Source organism: Trachurus japonicus, chromosome 24 (genome assembly GCF_045865225.1).
Source record: "Trachurus japonicus isolate A0001 chromosome 24, Traja_1.0".
In the NCBI taxonomy this organism is placed as follows: domain Eukaryota; kingdom Metazoa; phylum Chordata; class Actinopteri; order Carangiformes; family Carangidae; genus Trachurus; species Trachurus japonicus.
In genome coordinates this window covers 10,080,817-10,106,795 of record NC_140930.1, presented here as the reverse complement: position 1 = coordinate 10,106,795, position 25,979 = coordinate 10,080,817, and the positions used below count along the sequence as shown (strand labels likewise).

The following is a 25,979-nucleotide window of genomic DNA, read 5'->3' as shown; positions in this document are numbered from 1 at the left end:
GGCATGCTCTCTCTCTGTCTCTTTCTACCTTTCATGTCCGTCCAGGCATGAAGCAATCCACTCCTCACACACACACACACTCTTACTGCCTCAGGCCAACACACATATGCGCACACTCACGCATCCCCCCCACACACACACACACACTCTCCACCACCACCACCACATTGCCCATGGCTACGTATTCGGTCCAAGGAAGCTGTTTTATACTCTTCAAGTTGTTTGTTTGAGTGGATTTTACACAATGCCCATGGCACAACACACACACACACACACACACACACATTGACATGCATGCGGAAGCACACGCACATTTCTGAGGCCTCATTCTACGGCCTTCTGCTCCTGTGGGCATGGTATAATAACACACAACAACAAATCACACACACACACACACACATATACATTTTGTGGTTGCATCTCTTCCCAGCGAAGCAGCGGTCATGATCAGAGTCCGTCCAAAAAACCAGCAGCAGCCGCCACACCACTCAGACTCACCTGCCAAAAAAAAAACACTCTGCAGTCCAATTCTCCTGTAAATGTGTGTGTTTGTTGTGTAGCCACTCTTTTAAAGCAGCTTCTGTGTGTTTTGTTGTAAATCAAAGGATGGATCCTCAGCCGTCTGCGAGCTGATGCTTTTAGCGCTAATATGGTGCAGACAGTGATACGGAGGGAAATTACAGTCCTCCTCCGGAGTTTTATGGAGTAAATGTTGAGCAAATGGTCGGCATTGTGCAGCGCCGGGGGATTTGTTTATTCTTAAAGGAGTGAACGATAATGTTGCCATCGCAAAAAAAAAAAAAAAAATCCCAGTTTGAGGGTTGAATGTGTCTGTTAATGCTGGTAAAGTGGAGGAACTGGTTTGATCTTCTCTTTCATCACGTCTGCGTTTCCTCTCTGTGTCGCTATCAGTCCTCCTCCTCCTCCTCCTCCTCCTCCTCCTCTTGGTCCCTCTCTCCCTTCCCCCTCGCCTGCAGGACAGGAGGCAGAGAGGAGTGGACAGTTAAAGGAGATGATCCCTCTCTCCCCCCCTCTCCCCCCTCCCTCTCTCTCTGCCTCACTCTCAGCATTACAAAGCCCCCTGTCCACTTTGATTACTTACATTAACATGAGCAAGAAAAAGACTGCGCTCTGGACCGGCCTCCGTGTGCGTGTGGTGTGCGCGCTTCAGAGAAAGTAGCCGGGTTTGCTTTTGTGCAAGTGTGTGTGTCTGTGCGTGTATGTGTGTGTGTGTGTGTGCGTTCGGCCCAGACACAAGTCAACAACCAAACAGAGCAGTGATTGTTGGGTTGTTGTATCACAACCAATGGTTTCCTTGTGCAACAAACCAGAGAGGAACCAGCATTTTCTGCCTGGCTGCAGTGAGCGATGCCACCGACATGAAGGGAGGAGGAGGAGGAGGAGGAGGAGGAGGAGGAAAGTGATGGAGTGTGTGTGTGTTTGTGTGTGAGGGTGTTTAGTGGTCATCCTGGGAGGGATGAGTGATCAAGAGGAGGGGGAGGAGGGATGGATGGATGGAAAGATCGGCAAGGTTACAAATACATAGATGGGATGAATAAAAATGCAGCCAGTCTGCACTTGTTTTCCATTATCAAGGCTCCAAACTGTTCACAGAACAAGCGCAAACAGCGTTAATTACTTGGCACACAGTGTCGCCGCAACGTGGCACAATGGGAGTGAAAGATTGTGAATGTGTGTGCATGTATAATGAAACAAAAGGAACAGAGTGTGTGTGTGTATGTGTGACAGAGACAAGGGTGGAAAGGACAATGCTGTGGGAAAGTTTCAAAGATGTAGGACAACACTCACGAGGGTGGCCATAAGCAGCGACTGAACTTTGTTTCAACTGGAGCGAATGTTTTGCCGGTCGTTTCTGCTCACAAAGTAACACAATAATGTTACAGTATCCTTGATTCCCCATGTGAAGTCAGCTGGCTCTGCCATGCTTGATTTGTTTCACTCAGTCACTTCAGGTAAACTGGAAACAAACCCACACACGTTAAATCTCAGAAGACAAACCAGATGACTTAAAGGGATAGTTCAACATTTTGGCAAATTGGCCCATTGCCATAATCCCTATAGTTTTAGGAGAAGGTTTGTTACCTTTAATTGTCGGTGCAAGCTATTTTTAGAACGGCGGAGCAAAGCCGCGAGCTGCTTAGAGCTACGCTACGGAGGCTCAAGGGATTTCTTGGTTTCCCTCATTAAACTCATCAAATACACAATCCAACAACTCCAAAACGCTCTGGTGGACAAGTTGTGACCTGCACATTCACCACGCTATGAGATAATAACAGAACGTTACGAGACAGAGTTGTTTAGAGGTAAATTCGTGCAAAACTGCTGATGCGCGTTCCTGTCGGGGGCAGTTTTTCGGCAAGCAGTCTCTGCATTTACCTTGAAAACAACTCGTAACGTTCCGTTATCATCTCATAGTGCAGTGAATGTGCAGGTCACCACTTGTCCACCAGAGCGTTTTGGAGTTGTTGGATTGTGTAGTTGATGAGTTTGATGAGGGAAACCAAGAAATCCCATTAGCCTCCGTAGCGTAGCTCTGAGCAGCTCGCGGCTCTGCTCCGCCGTTCTAAAAATATCTTGCACCGACAATTAAAGGTAACGAACCTACTGCTATGACTATAGGGATTATGGCAATGGGCCAATTTGCCAAAATGTTGAACTATCCCTTTAAATCTTTTGTTTGTGTGTATATATAACACCTGACACCCTGATGCACGGCGACTTTGCAGCTTCACATTTGATTCCTTGTTTGCTGTCATCTTTATTTAGCGGCGTATCTCTGGTGACCTCTTCATGCCCTGTCAGAACACAAATCAATCAGCCTGGCTGGAGACCGCAGCCGTGGCAGCACTAAAATAAGATAATGTGTTAAGTAATTACATGGCTTCAATTTGCAGTAATTGAAAGGCAGCATATGAATTAGTTTGTTAATTTGATGATACATATGAAAAAGTGGTGCTTTGTGTTGTTTTAAAAAAAATAATAATGAGCAGAGGATGCAGAGATGTTTGAACATTGAGCTGCTTTGTGTTGGCGATCATCGCCAATCCCAGAGGGGCTCTATAGTGATACCATTTAACTGAATATTAATAAACTCCTACCTTTTAACAAATTGGCACGCTTTGAATCGGAAAAAACGAGGATTCAATTTGACTATACGCTTGGAAACAGAAATTCAGGATGTTCAGGGCATGTGCATTTTCATCGACAGCAACAACAACAAAAAAAGTCCCTGATTTCTCAGCTAGGACACGTCTTCAGTTCACAGCTTGGGACAAGACTCCTTTTGAGAGCACTATAGGCTTCTTGTGCTGCACGAATGCAATGTCACGGGTGTCATCTATGTTCGTATGAAGAGTGTACTGTGAGCTAACTGGCTCTATAGCTGCAGTGTTCGTGTCTAGATGGTAGGTCATGGGTACATAGTATTATGCTTCAGCGGTGTCTGTCCTTCCTCTATATCTCTTCCCATGACTTTATCATTAAAGGGTCCGATCTGAGTGTGGGTCCATGCTTGATAAAGCAGGGTCTGACGCCCTGGAGCAATAGGCCACAGCCCCTCCAAATGTCTACACACACTCCCCATGGAATGGACATTTCAGGGTCAGCTGCATGGTCGCCATCCTTGAGGAAGTGTTTTCTTTTTTTTCCTCACTTCACTCTTACATCTATTTAGCCAGAGCCATGCAAATCCAGTTTTGCATTCATAGAAAAAAGATTTTTGCAGTGCACACACCCTTGTCGAGGCCAGGGCTTTTTCTTTTCCTTTTCCTTTTCTTTTTTAAGTTACCAGTTTTGAAAGAATTGTGTGTGTGCGTGTGTTTCGACATTTTCCCCACAATCATTTTCCAGAAAGCTGGAACAGAGTCATTCATGCTCCGCTGTCCCCAAAATTAATGTTCAGGCTTTTTCTGTGAAGGTCAGGGAACATTTTCTGCTTACAGGAGACAGTGTTTGCTGTCAGCTGGAGTAGAAGTGACAATGATATCTGTTTCAACACTGACAGGAAACAAGTATATCTACACTTTTTTTTTAATAGGACGTCCCCTGCCATAAGTGGCTTTACAGTGGGTTTCACATGATCCCCACTAACCCTCAACTGCTTCTGGAAGATTATAGAAAGTTGGCAGTGTGGAGTAGTCCCATCTACTCCAATGAGGATTCATCCAGTTTCCTGTGTTTGTCTGTTCCAATACTATGTGATTGTAATCTGAATAATGATGGTGATGTTATTTTTCAGTTTTTCAAACAAAATGATCAACCAAAAGATTAATCAATTAATCGTCAAAGTAAATGGCAAATGAATCATTTATAAAGAATAATCATTAGTTGCAACCCTGTTTGTAAGTAAGAAATGATGGCGGTGGTGCTGTTTAGAAAAACAACACTGATGAACCAGGAAGCGATAAAAATGTCAGATGCAGATCATTTAATCATTTAATGAATGATTTTAATTCATCACAGTCAATGGTTGTGTTGCCTTTGCTCTAACAGGTGTTGATTTTTTTTTACTCTGCTTTAGATTCTGACCTTTGAAATAATAGATAGTGCTCAAACTGTTTTCCTCTGGCAGCTTAAATAAAGAGACGCGCCTCCGCTCTGACATCCAGGGCCTCAGAGTTTTTCCTAAAGAAAGACGGACATGATTTGACTGACCCAGAGGTCACGGCTTTCGCTCAACACCACAGACTGCCCTGTGCTCAACAGCTCAGAGACAGCCACTGCTTATTGCCTAGTGTTTGGTTTTTGTGTGTGTGTGGGAGAGAGAAAGTGCATAGATATTTGCAGAGATTCAAACCAGCATCCCTCCAGTCATGTCTCTGACCATTAAGCCTCAAACCAGACCATATATCTGCCCATTGACCTCAATATGTGCAGACGGAGAGACAAAGAGGAAGGACACTTTCAACAATGGTGTCTGGTGACTTGTGGGTGTGTGTCTATCTGTGTGTGTTTTTGTCGCCTTTCTGTGGGACCCATAAAAACACCGACCTTGGACCAGAGACTTGGTCTTTATGAGGTTTGATTAAGGTTAGAGGTATGATGTGAGTTGAATGAAGGTTAAGGTTAGGGTTGAGTATGAATTGGTTACGGTCAAGGTCTGGGTCAGAGTGTCCGCAATGAATGGAAGTCAATGCAACGTCCTAGAAGAATAGCTAAGAAAACCTGTGAGTGTGAAAGAGAGAAAGCCTGAGGCAATGCTCTGTAACCTGAATGTAAGGCAGAAACTGGTTCTACTCATTTCCTGCTCAAAGCTTTGTCACTTAACAATAGACACACACACACACAGAAGCAGACAGACACCACACACACACATACAGTGTTTTCTATTAAAAGACCACTCCCCTGTAGGTAACTGGCCTCTCCCTCCCAGGAGCCACTCCTTAGCTCCCAGACACACATACTTAAACATACACACACATACACACAGAAGCACAATAGTTTAGTAAAACTAGACATGAGTGAATAATTGAATCAAGGTGAATTAACACCATTTGCTCAAAACGGCTCGTTTTTCCAAATGAGGCCCATGTAAAACATCTTTCATTTTCCTTATCATTAAACCCACACAAGGACACAAGTATCAAGTGTACGACCGTAATGATTCTCCGTTTCCTTCTGTGATGCACATACACACACTCACGCACACACACTCACTCATATACAGTATTTCCCTGTTGTAAAGTGTAATAACAGCTGTCCTCGGGCCAGTTACAGCCATCGTAAAGAGACGACAACTCCCAAAACTCATTTACCACACACACACTCTCACACGCACACACACTGTGAACCTGGAGGGAGGAGGAGTGGAGGTCTCGGTAGCATTTATTTTGCCCTTTCTTCCTCCCTCCCTCCCTCTCTCCCTCTCTCCCTCTCTCTCTCTCTCTCTCTCTCTCTCTTTCTGTCTCACATCCCTCTTTTTTCCAGCCCATAAGTGACGTTTGACCACATTTTACTGCTGAAGGTGACAACGTACACACTCATATTCATGCACACTCTGCGGTATGTGCTCTCTCTCCGTTTGTGTCTGACTTGTGTGTTTGTGGACGGAGAGACAGAAGCGAAAGTAGTCGTGCGTTCACATTCCTGTAGTGGCTTTGAAGACGAGCCGTGGTTATTACAACATGAGATGCAACACACATGCAATTTGCGCTTGAGGGGGAAAAGTCTGATTTATTACGTCTGTGGGTTGACGTTTGTAGTTGTGCTGATCATTTCTATATAATAAACAGGGCCAGACTTGACTCACTACATGCATGAACTGCAAAACAAACTGAAGTAATAAGTACAGCCGGTTCCTCTCGGGCACTTAAAAAGCCCTACCTGCCACTGCCAGTAATTTTATATGGCATTTCATGTTTGATTTGTGTGACTAACCCATCTCGCCGAGATCTTTCGTAATCTCCAGACACAGCAGTGACACACCTACAGAGTCACGTGAGGCCTGAAGCACAACTGCAGGAAATGCAGTAGGTTAAAGTTGAACCAAAATGTCAAAGTTTAAGACAAGACAGGGCTTGAGTTTTTGGGAGGAGACCATCAGAGGTCGGCCCTCATCAGCCCTGCAGGCCAGTGCAGCCCCCTCACCAAAAAACATGGTTCATCATAGTTTATTAAAGGGGAACTATGCAAGTCTGGTCACTTTTCCACTTTTGTTTTGCTAACCCTCCTCCCGGCAGTGTGCATTTGTTTACAATGAAACCGGTGAGAAATCAATCAATAGAGCGGTACATAACCTTATATATCATATACGATGGCATGACAACTGGGACACCGGAGTGGTGGTGCTGATCTTACAAAGTTGGTTTTCAGCCAAGAGACGCTACGTGGAAGGCAGAAAACCTCCTAAAAAGTTACATGTCACTCATTAAACCATAACAATTACTCCACAGCTGTTCAATTCAGGTAAAAGTGCAGCATAATTAACCTAAAAAATCCTGCATAGTTCCTCTTTAAACCAGAGGCTCAATACCAGGCTCTGTCCAAGGTTGGCTGGGATCAATCCTGCAACCAAACAAGGTCATAACGACAATATGTTTAGCATATGAAGGCCACACTTGAAATGCATGCATTCATAGCTTGTTCTACCCCTGACTCATCTGCCCAGATGTTAGCTATAAATTCGCAAAGTTAGAAAACAACAGCAACAACAAAAATATAACATGCAGGTTGCATTAAACAGAATTCCTGTTTAATAAACACATACAGTCTCTGGACGTAAACAGCCGTACTCCAGTGTCAACACAGCTGTAAATATTGTTGCATGTAGTTTTTTTTTTTTTTTTTACATCTATACACATCAGGCTCGGTGGACCGTGGCTTGTTGACACGTCGCCGTGGTCTTTATTTATACCTGTTACCATAGCAGACATACCAGTCTTTGCCCCCTCAGCGCTGCCGCTATCTTTGACAGGCTAACAGAAATGTGTAATGTATGTTTAGCTGTGCAGACAGTCTCAGAGCAAGGAGCTGTCTGGCCCGCTAGCATGTTATTCCCACTTGTATGTTATTCCCTTTGTTTGGGTCTCTATGATTTTCCACTAGCTGTGTGTAATACGGCCCTTTTTCTGTGCTGCTGCTGTGAAGAGTAAATTTCCTCCAGGACAGTAAATGCTATCGTTAGGTATCTTTTGTTGTTCGACAGAACTGTGTCACAACCGCAGATAAAAGAGCTTCGTTGACACATTATTTTTTTTTCTATTTCAGATTTTTCTTTTCTTTTTTCATATTTGATTTCTATTGGTTTCAGAAGTCCCAGAAACATTTTCCAATTGTTATTTTAGGCCCTTTATTCTTCTTTTGAAGTTAGATGTTTTAGTCTTTTTTTAATTTTTATGTGTGTTTATTTGTTTGTCTCTGTCTTTTCTCTCCCCGTCTCTGTCGGTCTCTCCAGTATTAGTGCTGTTTCAGGTTGTTCTTTGTGTGTCAGTGCGGAGAACTGCTTTTTTGTCCGACAGGCTGAACAACTGAAGTGCTTCTGCTGCACAAACACGGGATAGACTAAATCCGACCCGCCAGTCAGTCAGTAAATCAGTCGGCAAGCCTGTGAACCGGCTTGCTGGACAATTGGAGAAGTCAGCCAGGCAGTTCAGTGTGTCACCGGCCCCTGTGCTGACTTGCTAAGCTAGCTGCTTCAGATTTAACCTGCTTATAGCTCTCGGGTGGGATTTTTTTCTTAACTCACAGTAGGGTTTCCTCCTCTTCCTCATCTTTTACTTTTCTTCCTCTTTTCCTACATCTTCACTCTCTTTGCCTTTTGTTTTTCCCCCATTTTTTTCCTCTTTCCTTCTCCATCTGGCCTTACTTACCTAGTGTGTCTGTTAGTGTGAGTGTGTGTGTGTGCATGTCTGTGGGGGTTGGTGTTTAATGTGTGTTTGTTCTGCTCTTATCTCGTCCACACCAGACCTGCTTTTGAGTCCAAAACCTCAGCTGTGCCCCGATTGGCTCAGAAACAAACTGCCTCCTGTCTGCCCTGTGATTGGCCCATTCAAATCCTCCACAATGGATAGAGCATTATTTGATTGTATTCTCCTGGTTATTTATCACTCAGCTATCAGGGAACATGATGAATGGTTTAGAGTAACAGTGTAAAGAAGCTTTTGCTGGCACCGGGAACATGTGGGTACACACAGGTGTGGGACTCGCGGCTCCACCCACATGCAGCCACATCAACCTCCAACAATCACCGTGACCCCATTCTGTCCCCGTATCGATCCCTGAACAGTCCAGGCTCCTTTTGTGTAAAGGTAGCCCCATGTTCTCATTGAAAAGTGTCACTGAGCTGTACAGTAGGGCAGGGCAGCACAGCCATGGCAAAAATGATCATAAAACGATTATTTTTTATCAATATTAAGATCACAAACATCATTGGATTTAGAGGCAAAATATTTTTTATTATACTTTAAATTCTAAATAAAGGGATTTTGTGGCTAAATTGCTGAAAATAAGACTGGTACTTATTCACAGGGCATCTATTCAAAACAAAATACAAGTCCATCTGTACCAAAACGTTAATGTGCATTCTTTTGCATATAATTTGCTCGTGATTATAATTTACTTGCCCTAAATCTAAAATACTAGGCAACAGATGCTGATTAGTCATTTCGAGTGACTAACTCTCCTCCCTCTGCTTTACACATTGTTGTTTTGCATAGCATCCACTCTCTGTTGTTCCTCTTTTATACTGAAATGCTTCTTATGGTTCGCAAATGACCGCCCCCTAGTGGCTGGTTCGATACACAGCAGCGTTTTCTATAAGCAGAGCACACACTTCAATTGTCACTTCAATAATGTTCATTTTAATTATGAGAAACTAAACTCATGTGATTAATTGTACTGCAAAACCTAGATGGATTCACGTCTAATGAATCACACATCACTCACATTGTGTTTCGATGCTTGGCGAGAAGACTTATCAATAAAATATTAATTGCTTCCAGGATTTTTCCCCCTTTGAGTCATACGATGGTTAAAGTTTACACAGGCTGAGAGTCTGGAGTGAGTCAGCCAGTCAGCATTTCTGAGGTCAAGTGTGCGGCGGAGGGTGGAAGGGAAGCAGCCAGTCGAAACTTGTTGTTTGGGGATTTTAACTTACAAGAAAATACCAGCTGTGCTCTCAGTTCTGAGCCGAGGCTGAGTGCCGTCTGAGGGTTTCGGTAATTACTCCCCCCTGCCTCATTCAAAATGACACACACTGACATGGGATCTGATGGGGGGGAGATGGTTTATGGGTAACTCTTTCGGTGACGTTACGGGATACCAATGTCCAGAGTCACCTTAAGACTTAATTGCCAACCATAAAACTTTTCTGTCTGCTTCAGCTCAGCTGAAAAAAAAGGAAAGAAAAGTTGACTTTGCACATTTGACAAAAAGTTGAAGTGTGTCAGTACTTCTCCAAAAAGACTATGTTTTATAGTGAATTGTTAAATGGACACCTACAGTGCAGATATCTCACACCGACCGTGACTGAAAAGAAAAGGGGGAGGACAGGGAGAGACGGTAAACAGAGACGTGGGTGCGGGGAGAGGTAAATGGGTGAACAAACACACAAAAAAGAAGGAGGGGATGGTTCAGCTTCCCTGAGAACGAGTGAAATCCGACTCCCCCCGGGGCTTATGGGTGAACTCATTCACACACTGGGAGGCGTGAAGGGGGGGGGGGGTAAAGGAGAGGTGAGGAGGATTTCCCAATTTTCCCTGTGAACGACAAGCTCTCCTCTCCGTCCTCTCCATCGTCCTCACCTCCTCCTCCTTCTCCTCCTCTGCTGCCGCCGCCGCCGTCCTCTTTTCTCCTGCCTTATCTGGCGGCCAGTCAGAGTCAGTCAGCATGTGAAGTTGCTTTAAATGTCAGCATTTGAATAGTAATAGAGATTAACGATGGAGAGATAGACAGAGAGCATAAGAGGATGGAGAGGGAAAACACAGGAGAGAGGTGAATGTCATGAAGATAGCGTCTATGAAAGGTTTCGACCCCTGCTAACAGTGCTAACAGCTATCTCGACACACACATACACATACACACACACACACACGTGTACCGACCATTGTGGTCAGACAAAGAAAGAAATACAGAGAAAGCAGCTATTCCTCAGAGCTGTGCTGTGTTTAGTGTTTATGTGCTGCTCTGATTGTCAACAGGTCCTGTTGGTTGTTCAGTCACGTCTCTACCACGAGGAATTAGGGAGAATTTAGATTTGTCATCTTGTTTTGGAAAGAGAAGTGTTTTCACACTACATTTCCCATGAGCCTCCGTGCGCACGGTGAAATTCTTGGACCGACGCTAGACAGACGAAAGCGAAAACATTTGCCAAGAATGAGGTTCAAAGGCGATCAGATACCGTCGTAGTTCCGACCATAAACGATGCCAACTAGTGATCCGTTATTCCCATGACCCGCTGGGCAGCGTCCACGAAACCGAACGTAGGAAATGCTGGGCGAGTCAACCACTAAATAATAATAACAAAATAACAATAAAGACAAAACGATATATTTATCGAAAATGGACCCATTAATAAGTGGGTAACGTAGATTCATCCACATTAATATGAGACTTTTTTATAACCAAATACAAACTCCTCATTGTCCCTTTAAATTTCAAGCAGATATATAAAAACAGAGAAATTCAGATAGCCATTCATAACTCCTCTGTTTCCTGATCTTCCAGTGTTTAATCAAATATTGAAAATAAACAACACACTAACTGATACTAATATTGATGCTGTTTGCAATCTGCATCCTTTGGCAGCATTTTTATATTAACATAATTACATTCATGCATATTCATTTATCAGTATCGGTCTAGTTCTAATACAGTACAGTACATACCTAGCCAATGCTTTAATGATGACTAACTGACCTGGCTGGCAGTAATCAGAAAATCAATCCAGAACGCTTTCTAAATTGTTAATCAATGAAAAACGTTCATTTGTTCCAGCTTTTAAAAATGACTATGACTATTTGCTGCCTACATCAATTTCACATCATTGGAATTAGTGTTAGTTTTGGCAACACATTCACTCTGGAGCTGTACTTGTTATTAGCATCTCTTCCACCCTTTTTCTTGATAAGGTTGATAGATTAATCAGCCATGACCACAATGATTGGGTTCCGCCTTGTACCAGCACACACTTTTCTTTCTTTTTTTTTTTTTTGTACAGCTGACGTGTCTTTTTATCCACATGAAGTGTGCACCAGTCCTGCTCCGGGCGATATCTTGAGCTTTTCCAGACCACAGGTGATGCAACATCCCTGGAAAAATTGAGAGACTTATTTTCCATTTTCAGATTGAAGCTTTTAATGATAAGGTTGCCATGTGAAAAGAGTCCAGTGTAGCATCAAAAGACGGTTCCTCACAGCTCAGTTCCCTCTTTTCCTGTTCAAACTGTGACGGCCGGTCGTTGGTGAAGTCGTGCACGCCTCATTGTGTACTGGTGCTTTTTATTCTGCAGTTTGTCCAAACAAGAGTCGTACATTTAAGTTCCTTTTTAAAGCCTCGTTCAACAGCAGATTTCCATGTAAGGTCAGAGGCAATACACAGTTTTTCACACAGAAAGAGCACCGAAAGCACAGCGAGTGATTTATTTAATGGCAACACAGCGTTTTTTTTTTTGTTTTTTTTTAAAGAATCACAGCTCTGAGTCAACCGCACTTAGTCCGAGAACAGACTCCTTACAGACGTTGTTGGTCAATGAAATACCAGTGTGCGCAGATGGAGGTCATGGCAGCCTTTCACTGAAGAGCCTGTTAACAACAAAAAAAAATCATCAGTTTGTGGAAAATAATGTGGTGCTTGAAAATCTGCTTGAGTTTGAATTTGAATTGAAAAAAAGCTGCATTAACCCCGAGAGTGGAGCAGGGTGAGGGGAGGAGATAGTCAGGGATGGAAGGACAGAAAGGCTCCTTACAGAAGGAAAAACACACATTTCTGTTTTACTGATACTGTCAATGGAAACTCCTGAATCAGCTGAACACACGCACGCACACACACACACACACACACACACACACACACACACACACACACACGTCTCAGATTCAATTACAGCATCGTGAGATGAAGGAGAAATTCTTCAGCCTTCAGCACTTCCAATTAAACTACCGCTCCGAGTGTGCATGTGTGCGTCTGTGTGTGTGTGTGTGTGTGTGTGTGTGTGTGTGTGTTTGTGTGTTGCTGTGGAAGTCGTGTGTATTTGGTTGTGTGATTGCGCATGCCAGTGTGTATGTTTAACAGGCGAGGTGTGTGTGTGTATATGGGTCTTGGCTTTGATGGCGTCGCGCTGCGCTGCAAGGGCCACTGAAGCGTGACGAGAGAGTTTGTGTGTGTGTGTGTATGTGAGTGTGTGTGTGTGTGTGTCAAGCCTCTCTGATGTCACCTTGTATCATTTCAGGCTAATTTCACCTATTCTCAGTGAGGGAGAGAGAGAACCAGAGGCAGAGAGAGAGAGAGAACAAAAAAAAACAGAAAAGTGGAGGCGACACAGAGAAAGTAAATGATAAGGTACAACTTTATTAGTGTCCTTGAGGCGGACAGCGTCAAGCCTCCTCAGTGATACACATGCGCATAGATTAAAAACAACAAACACAGCAACAGGAGGACAAAGTATAATACAGGACAGCACAGAGTGGAAGAGTCAAAGTCAGAGGACAGTGTAGTATGAGTGCAAATAGATCCTTGTATTAGTTCTCCATCTTCCCTTCCTTCTCCTCCTCTTTTAAGTCTTCTTCAATTGTTTGAGCCAAAAACTTAGCAGTGTTTCACGGGTATAAAATGTCCCACAAAGCCTCATGTGATTGCAAATCCGGGTCAGCAATCGTAATTATTAACTGGACTTGGCCAAAATTGGAATGATTTAAAGGGAAACAGGATTACTGGTGGTTGGAATTGGATTTTAATGATGTAAATGTAATTATTGTCCTTGAAAATGATTTCCGTTTGCAAAATGGAGCTCTTCTCTTCTCTTCTCTTCTCTTCTCTTCTCTTCTCTTCTCTTCTCTTCTCTTCTCTTCTCTTCTCTTCTCTTCTCTTCTCTTCTCTTCTTGCCATTAATACAGCAAATGATGAAGCGACAGGAACAGAGTCTTAGACAAAAGGCAACAGAAGAAAGAGAAGACAAAACGCTATGCATTCACTTTATCATATAATCAACAACCGTATTATGATCCCCCCCAAAAATTAATTTCCCCATTTCTTTTTCTGAAAGTGTTTTCTTCCCCCTTCTCTCTCTATTGCTTTGTACTCTTTCCATCTATTCCAGCCTCTCTCACTCATCCTGTCTTATCTGCTCTCTGGTGATAGCATCTCTGCCTGCAGACTGAAACAGAGCTCTGCTGAGAAATACTAGACAGACATGGTGGTGAGAAAGACAAGAGTACAAACAGGAGTTTATGTTGTGCTGTATGCACATTAGAGGGAAAAAACAAGGGGTCGTTGGAAGTACTATTTGTTCTAATCAGTCTTTCAGATTACTTGGATTGCGATCAGGGCAAAGCTGTGATGAGGATCAGTCATCTGATTGGCACGTGGACAGAGACGAAAGTTGCGGAGGAGAAGAAAGTTTTCCTCGAGCAGACAAGGGTGTCATGAAAGTTCAGCTGATGTTATCTAAAGACTCCGCTGAACCTGCATTATCGTTCATATCTCACATTTTTGCGGCGCCATATCTCACACGCAGGGCTCAGCTTTTAACGTATTTGCTCTCAAACTATACCGCTGTATTATAATTTCACAGTTCACGGGACTGTCACCTTGAGCCATTTTCCTTACATTAATCTCATCATCTCTTTAATAAAATACAAGTTATGAGCATCCAGGACGGCGAGGTCCTTGGAGGAAGCCACCGTTAAATCCCTCCTGGTAATAATAACTTCAAACGTCGATGTGATTAAATAGCAGGCTTGAATTAAACAAAAAATTGTTAAGCAATGTTGTAATGAAAAGTGATATTCAGTGGGTGCAACACACGAGGCGGCGTCAGAGCTGTACAAACAACGCATTAGCTTGTGAAGCAGAGCCGGTTGTGACAGATGAGGCAACGTATAGCTATTCATTTAGAAGTGAGCTAACAACATCAAGGCCTCACATCGTGCACTGTTGCTGTTGTTGTTCTAAAAGAAAATACTCACAGACGAAAGATGTTTTACACAAGGGCACAAGCTCTGACTTAGATTTCATAATCAACCATTTCCTAGTTTTCATGTATTTTATTTTTTTCCATCAATATAGATTTGCTGAAAAAAAAAGAGGCCGTCATTTGATTTCATTGTGTCTCTGTGTGAGCAGACCTTAGCTGTTAGATCTGATTTAATACTGCCTATTCTGCAGATCGGTTAGATCTCACTGGAGAAAGGGAAAGCTAATCAAACCAGCTATTGTTACACATTCTTGCTGCGCTGTCAACTACTAATCTAGATCAAAGCTAATAACCGAAGAGTGGACGTGCTCCTCTGGTTTTTTATTATTTATTTATTCTTTTATTTCTTGCCGAGGAACCTCTGAGGCCCGTCTTCACCCGTGTAACTGAGCAGTTTTCGGTTCAAAAGCCACTTTTTGTTGGACTTCACCTCCTGGAGGTGGAGGTCGGGTTCTGAGTGACGGTGGCAGATGTTTTGTCTGATGCCGTTCAACAATCTTTTTCCAGAAAAGGGCTGCGGCTGGTCCCGTGTCACTCTGAGTGCATGTGTGAGTGTGCGAGTGAGTGTAGTCGCGTTTGTGTGTGTGGTTTTCCTCTCTCTGCCCTTGAGCCTTTATCAAGTCCTTCTAATTATTTTATTATGCAAATGAGTCACCATTATTTCATTAGCGAGGCAGCCAATCACAGAAGCTGATTAGGAAGTGATTAGCATGCAGTCGTCGGCCTCTCTCTGTCTCTCTGTGTCCTTGTGAATGGAGGGGAGGGAGGCAATAATGACCCATCTGGACACACAAGCCTGCACATACTTTGAAAACTGTTGTAGATTTAACAAATCCCAATCATATTATACAGTTAAGACGTGAAGAAAGACACTGTACAGATACATAATACAGTAAACCTGGAACGTTAGATGCTATTCTCATCAATATATTCGTAATAGCATTAATTGGATTTAAATAGGTGTATGTTATCAAAAGGAGGTCACTCATGGACGACAGATGATCCCTTCCTCTCAGGAGCATCTTCAAGCTTATTGTTCTGCAAAAAGACTCTAAAAACTCACGGTACGTTGCCTCCTCAGCACCAAGCAGCAGACAAACAAAGTTTTGTGACTACCTGGTGAACACAGTGAAGCATTTAGTAGCTGAAAAGCCAAAATATTTTCCTCAGGATTTGATGGTCACCACAATTGGAGCTAAGAGGGAAGGCAAGGCGAGGCAAGGCGATATTATTTGTATAGCCTGTTTTTACAAACAGGTTTTCTCAAAGGGCTTCACACAGCATCATGACAACATCTTCCACCTTAGACCCTCACATTCACTGAGGAAAAACTCCCAAGAAAAAGTTGGAGAAACCTCAAGCTGAAAATGGACAGAAATACAACTCCAAATGAAGGCTAATCTTGCATATATAGGCAATTAACAAGTTACCAGCCCCAAATCACAGAAGAGTTCAGTGATCGTTGTATTTTTAGTCACCGTAGCTACTTAAAAACAGAGTGAAATATATTTATAGACAGATGGATTTGAACTCAATGCACCATTTGGACAAGACAAGGGCTCCTGACATAGTCTTTTTTGCAACAGAGGTAAAAAAGTAAGTGTTCAAGGTCTGCTCTTCTCATTATTGGCAACAAGGATTTACTGTAAGATCCATGTGTCTGTTGATGTGTGTGTGTGATGTGTGTGCGTGTGTTGGTTTAAGTTGGCAGGACATTGGGGAAAGGGAAAACTGTTAACTGAGAACTTGAGTGAGCTGCGTGCATGTGTTTGTGCGTACGTGCAGACAGCTTCACACATATTCAGTTTCCGTACAAACCACTACTCAGCACGCGCACAAACACGGGAACACACAGCCTTTTTGTTTGGTGCATTCGCCGCTGAAAGCAAATGTCTATCAGAGGTGTGCAGATGAAAAGAGAGGAATGCTACACGAGTGAGAAATGTTCTTTTAAACCAGTCAAAAAGCAGAATTTAAAACAAGGACATGTTTTTTTTTTCTCTTTCTTCACCACCGCTAAACCAAGGCAAAATTCCTCCTCTACTGCGGCACTAGTATATCAGAGCTGAGTGGAACTCGCTGTGTGTCTGTGTACACAGTTAAAAGCCCACAGCACATATTTTAAACACGGTGGGTTTAAAATCCAATTTTGCTGCACACTGTATACTGCTTTCAGAGGCATAAATGAAATGGCATAAAAAAAAGCTTTGACACTGGAGCTTCAGCAAGGTTAAACAAGGCCAAACTGAATGCTTCTGCAGGTAAAGTACGGTTAAGTGGCTCTGCAATGTCAGACAGCAGCTCCCCAATAGATTACCACTGAAAGTTAAACCCACAGAGATAGACTTCACTCTGGCCTTCGTCAAAACTTTCCACAAAGATATCAACCCTGTCATCATACAGATTAGTAAACTTTATATTGGCCACTGGTGTTTGGCAAACATTAGTTTTGTCTCATCACAGTATATCAACCATATTAATTAAACAGTCAAGCTAACATCATTAAATATTCCTCAACGACAGCACACAGCAACTCCTACAAAGAGTCCTCTGGTGCTGCTGTGAATGTGCTCAACCCACTGGAGGTATGCTGCCCGTATGTTGGAGTGGTTGTATAGACGAGGTCGTGAAAGCTACCACTGTTCAGACATGGAAGCTGTAGTGATTTAGGGCGTTTTCACACCTGAAAGTTTGAACCAAGGTTGTTTTGTTTTTGCCGCATCGTCTGCCTTTGATCTGGTTGGTTTTGGTGCATCAATGTGAGAGCACCAAAGAACTTTTTATGACATGTGGACCTCCCTACACTTGACATTGAGTGGTTTAGAAACAGCAGTGTGTATGGCATAGTCATGTCACCAAATATCTACTCAAATTTTTATAGTTAAGTGGCTATCTAGGAAAATTATTATAGCAAAGTAGCGATCTAGGAAAATGAAACAAGTTTGCATTGTGGCAGTGGTAATTATGTTTTATGCCATTGCTACCATAAGCATCAATGCCATGCCGAATTTGCAAGCCTAGTCCAGATTCTGATAAACATCCTCGTCATGCGGAGGCTTTATCGTCGGCTAACCACCGTAACTTCCTGTTAAAGGTGCAAAAGTCCTGACCGAGACTACCAGACTACCTCTGGTCTTTGGTTGGACCAAATTTCAGGGAAGCTTTCACATCTGTAAATTTGGATATGATCAAACAGAAAAGTCTGAAAGTCCAGAGCAAACGAGGTCGGTGCGAAAGAATTTACATTCCCCTACCTCTGACATTGTCTCCATTTTCTACAAGCAGCAGACACACCTACAGTGTAGTATTAGTGATATATTTACAGTGTAGATGTAGTATACTGGTTTGTAGATGCAGCACATGCAAACATACACACTGGAGTTACACACTTTGCTCTTTGAACCCATGCAGAGTGTGACCTGACGGCAAGATGTAAACTGACACACACACTGTAGGAGACAGGAAGTCATGGAGTTTTTACACACACAGATAGACACACACTGGTGCATTTGTTAGACATCAGTAAATTAGATTGCGTACATCCAAGTTTAATCCATAATATAACATTTCCAAGTGGAGGAATTGGTGGTGCGCGATGCCCTCTACATGTCCCGGCGTTTTTCGCATTATAACTGGAGGTAAACTTGCTGTGACAGAGACTTAATTGAATTGAATGGGAGTGAAGTGAATTGCACGAGGAGAGGCTGGTTTCAAGAATGACGCCAAGAGGAATGTGATCCAATGCATCTCTGAGGCTGTGAGTCACAGCCAGCCATACAGCCGGCAGCAGAAGACAGTCACTTAGTTTGATGTTAACTTGTTTCTCCTCTGGCGGCGGCTGTCACCTCTTGGTATCCCTCTGTAGCGGGAGCTCAGATCAGTGGGGTATCTGAGGGCCTGTCGCTCTGTTCTCCATCACAGCCGCCGCCGCAGCTCGCTCTAGGACAAACGTAGCAAAGCTGTACAGCCAACTGAATGCGGGGAGATTTATGTTGCTGCAGTGCTGGTTGCTGATAGTGTTTCATGGTGGCTTGCTCTTGTATGCCTTCTATTTTAGTGGTTTTTCTGTGTTTTTTCTTAGCAGCTCTCCAAAAAAAACTACAACAGCTGCAGGAAAGTTCCACAATATTATTTTGTGTTGGCTTGTTTAGCCAACATTTGATTTCCAACAAGTTTTTCAGCTAGTTTAAATGTGTTTATCCTTGCAATTGCAGCCAAAGAAGGTCAGCCATTAAAGAATGGACTTTCAATTATGCAGGTTCACATGTGGGCTTTTTTCCCCCTGTGTTAAGAATGAATTGAGTTTTAGCCCAATTTGATCGCGATATTGTGATGGAACCATTCATTTCCATCCTTTTTAATTAAAGCTTGAATCGTAATAGATGATGATAAATTGAATAGCTTTGGATTTTGATTGCTGATTGAATCAAACAAGCCTGGTGGAGCAGGTGTTTTGGGATTTAGAAAATTGTGATGAGCAATTTATAAACCAAATATCAAGCTAATCCAGAAAGGAATTGAATTGAAGATCATTGTTAGTTGCAATATTGAAATAACTGTTCAGTCGTCCAGGCTTGTGTTACATCTTCTGTATGTTATTGCTTAACTGGCGGAAAGGGATTTTATTTTTTTGTTCATCATGTTAACATTTCAAATTATTTAAGTATCAATAGTAATCCAAACATCAAATATTAACTATATGTATGACTTGAATTATGTGTTTACTTAACTATCAATAGTAATCCAAACATCAAATATTAACTATAGCACAATATTTGAGTTAGTCAATGTAACCAAGTAGTTATATCCATTAATATATGTTTTCATAACAGTTTATTAAATATAGAATATTTTCTCCATATCATGCACTCCTACTTTATCCACTGTCAAGAAGGGCATAGAGGACACATGTGGGCGACTGACCACTAACCACCAGTGACTTGAATCAGATGGCACTGTGGCTTTTCTTAGCCACATCTCTCGCAGCCATTTTATTAACACGAGCGTTGCCTCGCTGCTGGCTCAGTGAATCAGATGGCTAAAATGCTGTATTCCTAATAGCGATATTGCCAGCACAAGCCGCATATCATTGCAAGTTGATTGGTGCAGCTGGCCGTCAGGGACAAGCGGCGTCTCTCTGTATTAGCGCGACTTCCTGTTTTAGGCGGAGCCACGGGCGGGCCAGCTCACACATGGCTGTCCCGAGGCCGCGGCGCTGGGGCTCAGATGATCAGCTGAAGGCCCCGATGGTTGAGTCAGAGGTGATCCTGACTGGCCTTGAGTGATGACTGTCGGAGCTCAGACTCCTGGTGCTTTGTTAATGAGCTGAGACAAACACACGCACTGACAAACAACAGGGAAGAAGCTGAAGTTTTACATGATGAGACCAGGGAGGAATATGTGTCGCATGAATAAAAAAAATGTTTAAAAAAAGTCTTTAATCTAGTCTGTATTCATTGATCCGAGGAGGTAAACTAAATCTGAGTGTGTTTTCTCTTTGCAGGAAGCTGTACGTTCGACGAGGGCTTCTCTCAGTGTGATTACCAGCAGGATCCCTACGATGACTTTGACTGGACACACATCAACACCCAGGACGTGCCCTACGTCTCCCCAGACCTGCCACAAGGTAACGGCTGATTTCCACCAAACCTTCTCTTCTTTAGGAATTTACTCACATGAGTAAGATAAATAACCTCCTACTTGCATTTATTTTACAGCTATAGTTAGTAGTTACCTTTCAAAATAAGATCACAACACATTATTAGGTTATAAAATATAATATTTTAGATTAAACCATCCAGAAATGAAAGATCACAGAAATGCACTAAAATAAAATGATGATGAAATAAATTTATGTCAGATGGAGTGGTTACAACTTAAGTGAACAAAATGGTTCATACAAATTGATGGCTCTGTATTAACAGTCTATGTGTAATATATAATAATACAACATATCAGTTACAAGGGCCAAGTTTTCTGCAGAACAAGTACTTTTTTAAAAATAATAAACCGTACATGTTGTTGGAGATTTTCCAGTACTTTAACATCAGCTGTGCTTTGAAAAGACTTTTGAGTGTTGTTCCACTGATGTATTGGCACCAGCAAATACATCTCCATCCACATCTTTCACTTCGCACCTCTTTTTCCAAGCTCTCCTCTCCTCTCCTCTCCTCTCCTCTCCTCTCCTCTCCTCTCCTCTCCTCTCCTCTCCTCTCCTCTCCTCTCCTCTCCTCTTTAATCAGTTGTTTTTTTCCCTCCATGATGATGATGAAGGGGAAATTAAATCTTTCTGCCTCAGGGCTGAGGGTCTAATTAACAGAATATGAGGTCATTAATCAATGGCAGGGAACAGGGAAGGTTGCCTACTTTACAATGTTAAAAGCAAAATGTTATAACAATAACCAGCTATGCAATGTTGAGATAGGAACTGACTTTACCAAATTAAATCCACAAAGTAGAAATGTCTCATGTCTGAGCGGTGGCGTTAACTAAGAGGAGGCCATGTGGAAAATATAAAGAGACACAAACACTTTGGAGTTTGTTCATTTCTTTTATGTCCAGTTTCCCTTTTTTGTCCTTTTCTGTCAACTCCTCTCTCGTCCTTTCATCTCCTCCTCTCTTCTACTTTCTTCTCCCTCCTTTCCTCTCCTCCTGTCTCCCCTTCCCTCGTCATCTTTGTTTCCCTTATCTTCTTTACTTTCCTCTTATCGCCTCACTGCTCCTTTCCTTTCCATTCTTTTCCTTTCCATTCCTTTCCTTTCCTTTCCTTTCCTTTCCTTTCCTTTCCTTTCCTTTCCTTTCCTTTCCTTTCCTTTCCTTTCCTTTCCTTTCCTTTCCTTTCCTTTCCTTTCCTTTCCTTTCCTTTCCTCTCCTCTCCTCTCCTTTCCTTCCCTCTCTTCTCCTCTCCTCTCCTCTCCTCTCTTTCCCTGTCCTCCCCTATCTTTCTGTTGTGAAAGATTATGACTTTGTTACCATGACAATGTAATGCTGTTATTTATCTCTCATGCTTATCATCATGACAACCCGGCGTCACTGACATTTAGAGAAAGGTTCGGTTCAACACCAGCTCTTTGCGATTTTCACACAATCAAACACACACACACACACACACACACACACTTCCTCCCAAAACTGTGTGTGTTGCTGTCTCACGCATGTGGTCTTGCATATATTTAAGCAATGACACCAGAGTCGGGTGCCTTTGCCCAGTGGTACGAAGCCAAACTGTAGCATTTAGTGTTATTAATACCAAGAGGTGTCACTATGCAGCGAGGGCAGAGTTGGCAGTTTGAAGAGGTTAAATACCTTGCCCAAGAGCACAGAGGTATAATGGCTGGCATTAGCATAGCATTAACACCTGTAGAGGCTGGTGGAACGAGCAGGGCCACGAGCAGGTTAATGGTTTGGGGAAGTTGGTTGCTGAAGGGTGAGGGGGGGCAAAGGGGGGCAGAGAGGGGGTTGGTTCAGAGCCCTCGCCTAAAGGACCTGACATTTGATGTGTTAATAATGCCAGCAGGGTGCAGGACAGTGGAGCAGGGGGTGGAAGACGAGGTAGCCGGAGGGGGATTACAGATACATCACTTGGCAAGGTTTTTGTATTTGGATGGAGTTGGAGGAATCGGGTGAAGGGGTGGGGAGGGGGGGCAAGTTGGTAGCTGAAATGCTTTGCCCAAGGACACATGGGTAATATCTATTATTAGAGTGGTTGTTTTCTCAGGAAATCCTAGCCACCAGTAATTTGGAGGTACTTTGGTCTGGCTACCCCCCCTCCCTCCTTCTTTTTTCTCCCTCGGGGCATGGCAGGATTTAGAGCAATGGCACTAAACCTTTTTGGCTTTTGACCCCTGTAAACAAAGGAATACCTACTCCCTTTGTGTGTGTGTGGGGGGGGGGGGAGTTGTCAGGAGTGTCTGGCCCCTGAAAGACCTTAAGGGGGCTGAGTTGATTTAGCTAATCACTAGTTCAATAGGTCACATATACATCGTCGAAGATATCGGCACAAGTGAAGGAGCCAATCACTTTAGAGTCATCGGACGGGTCAGCTAACAGTTGTTCTTTTGTTCCTTATAACCCACATTGATTCGACCCAGTTGCTCATCACCATTTGTGCTTAAGGCAACATCGAGTGTGCACTGCAGGGACCGGTTTGGCAGTTGTTTTTTTTTTGTAATAGAGATAAAAACTGGTCTATGTAATCTCTCTGAGGGTTGATGCTGGCGCCGCTCACCGGGTCTGGATGATGCTACGCTGGCATTGTACGCGGTGCCAGTTGAACATTCATGGGCTGGGGCTCTGTGGCTCTGTGGGCTAAAGCAGCAGATACTCTTGACTCATAATGTTGTCAGCCAGTTACCACTCTAAACCTATTTGGCATGCCATTCTCTCCATGCCTCTCCCCTTTTTCCTCTTGTTTTCCACTGTGTACCGTCTAATAAAGCATTAGAAGTGCAGCAGAGCCGGTCCCCCCAGTCCCCTGGATGTTTTAATAATGATCGAATAATGATGGATCAGCAACAGCAACACAAACACAGTGACCTAAAAATGATCATTAAAAAATCTCTGCCAGACGTGAACATTAAGCTTCACAACACTGATATTGGATTACATTATATTTTAAATGTCTCCACCCTGTGTTTTATTACTTATAGATTTAGCTGATGAGCAGTGTAATAGAAAAAGTCAAATAGTTTGTAGAGCACCACAGCTGGAACAGTAACAGCAATGAGTAGATAAAAGAAAGAAAAAAAAACATTTCAATTAAACATTTGAATATTTTTTCAAGCAAAAAAAACACCAGCGGGGAGCCATGTTTCTGCAGTTTGCACATTGATGTTTACTCCTGTTAGGTATTCTACTGCTAATTTCTTTGGCACGGTGCTGAAGCTGTAACCTCCCATTAGCAGGCTGTTATTGTTTAGCTGAAGACGACTGTCCCCCCCGTCTACCACACTGCTGCCGCTGTTGTTGTTACGTGACATATCTGGGTCTTAAGGCTGTCACAGGGGGTATTTTTAGCCTCGTGGTTATATTGTGTCGTCATTCTATTAGCGGCCATTTTAGACTTTTGGTCGCTTCAAAAGACAACAGCCATTTTAGAAACTGGCAGACTTCAGGTGTCAGATGTTCTTGGCATCGCAAAGTCTGTTTTCTTTAGCACGCCACGCCACGCATCCTCTATCACTGTCAGTCTTTCATTACTCCTATTTTCCAATCGCTATTTATGTCTCAGATTAGCTGTCTTCTACACTGAGATTGTAGCCTAGGAGATAAATATTATTCACTTATTATGTTTTTTTACCTATACCTAATTGATTTGTTGGTATAATTTCGCAGCATGCAGTTTTTGCGATTAGCCGAAGTGCTAAAGGTGATATTTTTCCATGTTGTTATATGTTGTTGTGACATATCTGGGGCTCTGAGTGTTAGAGGAGTATTTTTAGCTGGCACACCATCTTGGCAGCCATCTTAAAGACACTTTTCTAGTGTCACCATCGTCGCATCGGTGCCAAAAAAATGAAGAAACAGGAGTGACATCCATCTTGTGTTCATTTTGGATGGATTTAAATTACAGTGTCTGAGAGAGAGAGACAGAGAGGGAGGATCGTTTTTGGCCTCGTCTTGTTTGGCTTTGCTCCTGTTTGGACCTAAGTCATTTCTGATGTCTTTCAGAACCAGGAAGTAGGATTATTATAATACTTCAATGGCAGGCAATGGCTGTGTGTTTGTGTTTGTTTGTCTATGTGTGTGCGTGTCTGTGTAAAGGTGGGGGGACGGGTGGAGAGGAGAGGTGCCAAACCAATAACTAGGATACAGTGTCTGGTATAGTGAAAGGCTGGTGTGTGTGTATACTGTATGTGTGTGTGTGGCTGTATGTCTGTATGCACCAGTTGAAAGCCTGTTATGTTTGGCTCTATTCTGCAGAGAAAAGTCTTTTCTCACAGTAGATTAGCTAAACAATAACTGATAATCACCATTGTCCTACGGCCCATTGTATAGTGTATATTGTGTATGGTATAATTTGTAAATAGAATTAACCAGCCAGGATGAAGTGCTGTGTTTGTGCTTCTGGAGCACGGGTATTGTGTTGTATTATATTCAGTTGTATAGATTTTTTTTTCTCATTTGATTCACTTTCATTCAGTTTAATTATATATGATCCCATCTTATTCCCTTCTGCTCTGTTTTGTTTGATTAAGTCCTTTTGTATTTGATAATGTTTTATTATCTTCTGTTGTATTTTTTATTCTATCTAAAGCTGCAACTAACAGCAACATGAATGATTAATCCATCAGTTATAATTTCAGTGATTCAGCTAATTGTGAAGCCCATAGACAATTGAAAAATACTGACAAAGGCTCCTCAGAGTTTCATGTAATCTATATGTTTGCATGTTTTGTCAGAAAAACAATCTGAAACCCAAAGATGCTCAATTTACACATCTGAGAAGCTCTAAGCTTGTGAATCCACTTATGTACTTAATCATTAGACTAAAATTGACTATAATCAATCTATTGGTTCAACCCTTGTTCCACTCACTTCTACAAACTCAGTCGCACATAATCACGGCTACCTCCTCCTCTCAGTTTATGATGAGCTAATGTGAGATTAAACATCAGGCAGGAAAATATCACATTTCATCATATTTCATTGGAACAACATCTGGTTGAGGTCTGAGCTGATTACGGGAACATCTGGATGGGCCGACTGACTGTCCTGTCGGCACAGCCAGATTATGTATTATGTTGAGCTCCATTTCCTGCACTCAACTCACTGTAGGTATATAAGGTACAGTATACTTGCTGCGATGTGGAGGATGAAGAATTTCACCCTCCCAACTGTATGAGTGAAAAAAAAACGAAATGGATATTATATTTGAATTCAGCAGAGACAGGAATAACATAATGCAAAGAAAATAAGTAAAGCATAACAACATTGGCCCCGAGGATAGCTGTGAAAAATGCAACTAATCATGTCACACTGCTGGAAACCTGCAGGTAATGATATATTGCATGGTGTGGAAAATACGAATGTGAATTTGAATGCGGTGAAAGGGACCATGTGCAAACTGCAGGGACTGACTAGTATCCATATGCCCCGTGCCATTTTGGCAGCGAGCTGAGTTGACGGCTTTACATGGATTCAATCGGGCTTCACTAATTTTGATTTTGTTGATGGGTATCTCCGCTTTCACATTCACACGTTGGCTCGAACCATTATCACCTGGAAACTGCACAATTTCCAGGGGAGAGGGAAGAAAGAAGAGGTAGAAGGAAAAAAGGAGAGGAGAAGAAACAAAATTGGGTGGCTTTTATGAAGACTATAAAAAGAAGAA

General features: G+C 42.6%; 1 protein-coding gene across 24 annotated transcripts in view; it reads left to right on the top strand.

Annotated features, from left to right (window-relative positions):
- ptprk (protein tyrosine phosphatase receptor type K) overlaps window positions 1-25,979 on the top strand; it is a 115,248-nt gene that overhangs the window by 26,268 nt on the left and 63,001 nt on the right. For all 24 annotated transcript variants that reach the window (XM_085771268.1, XM_085771264.1, XM_085771266.1 and 21 more), the window contains one exon: window positions 20,151-20,273. In XM_085771268.1, the coding sequence (XP_085627394.1) occupies window positions 20,151-20,273 (123 nt within the window). The remainder of the gene's footprint in view (window positions 1-20,150; window positions 20,274-25,979) is intronic.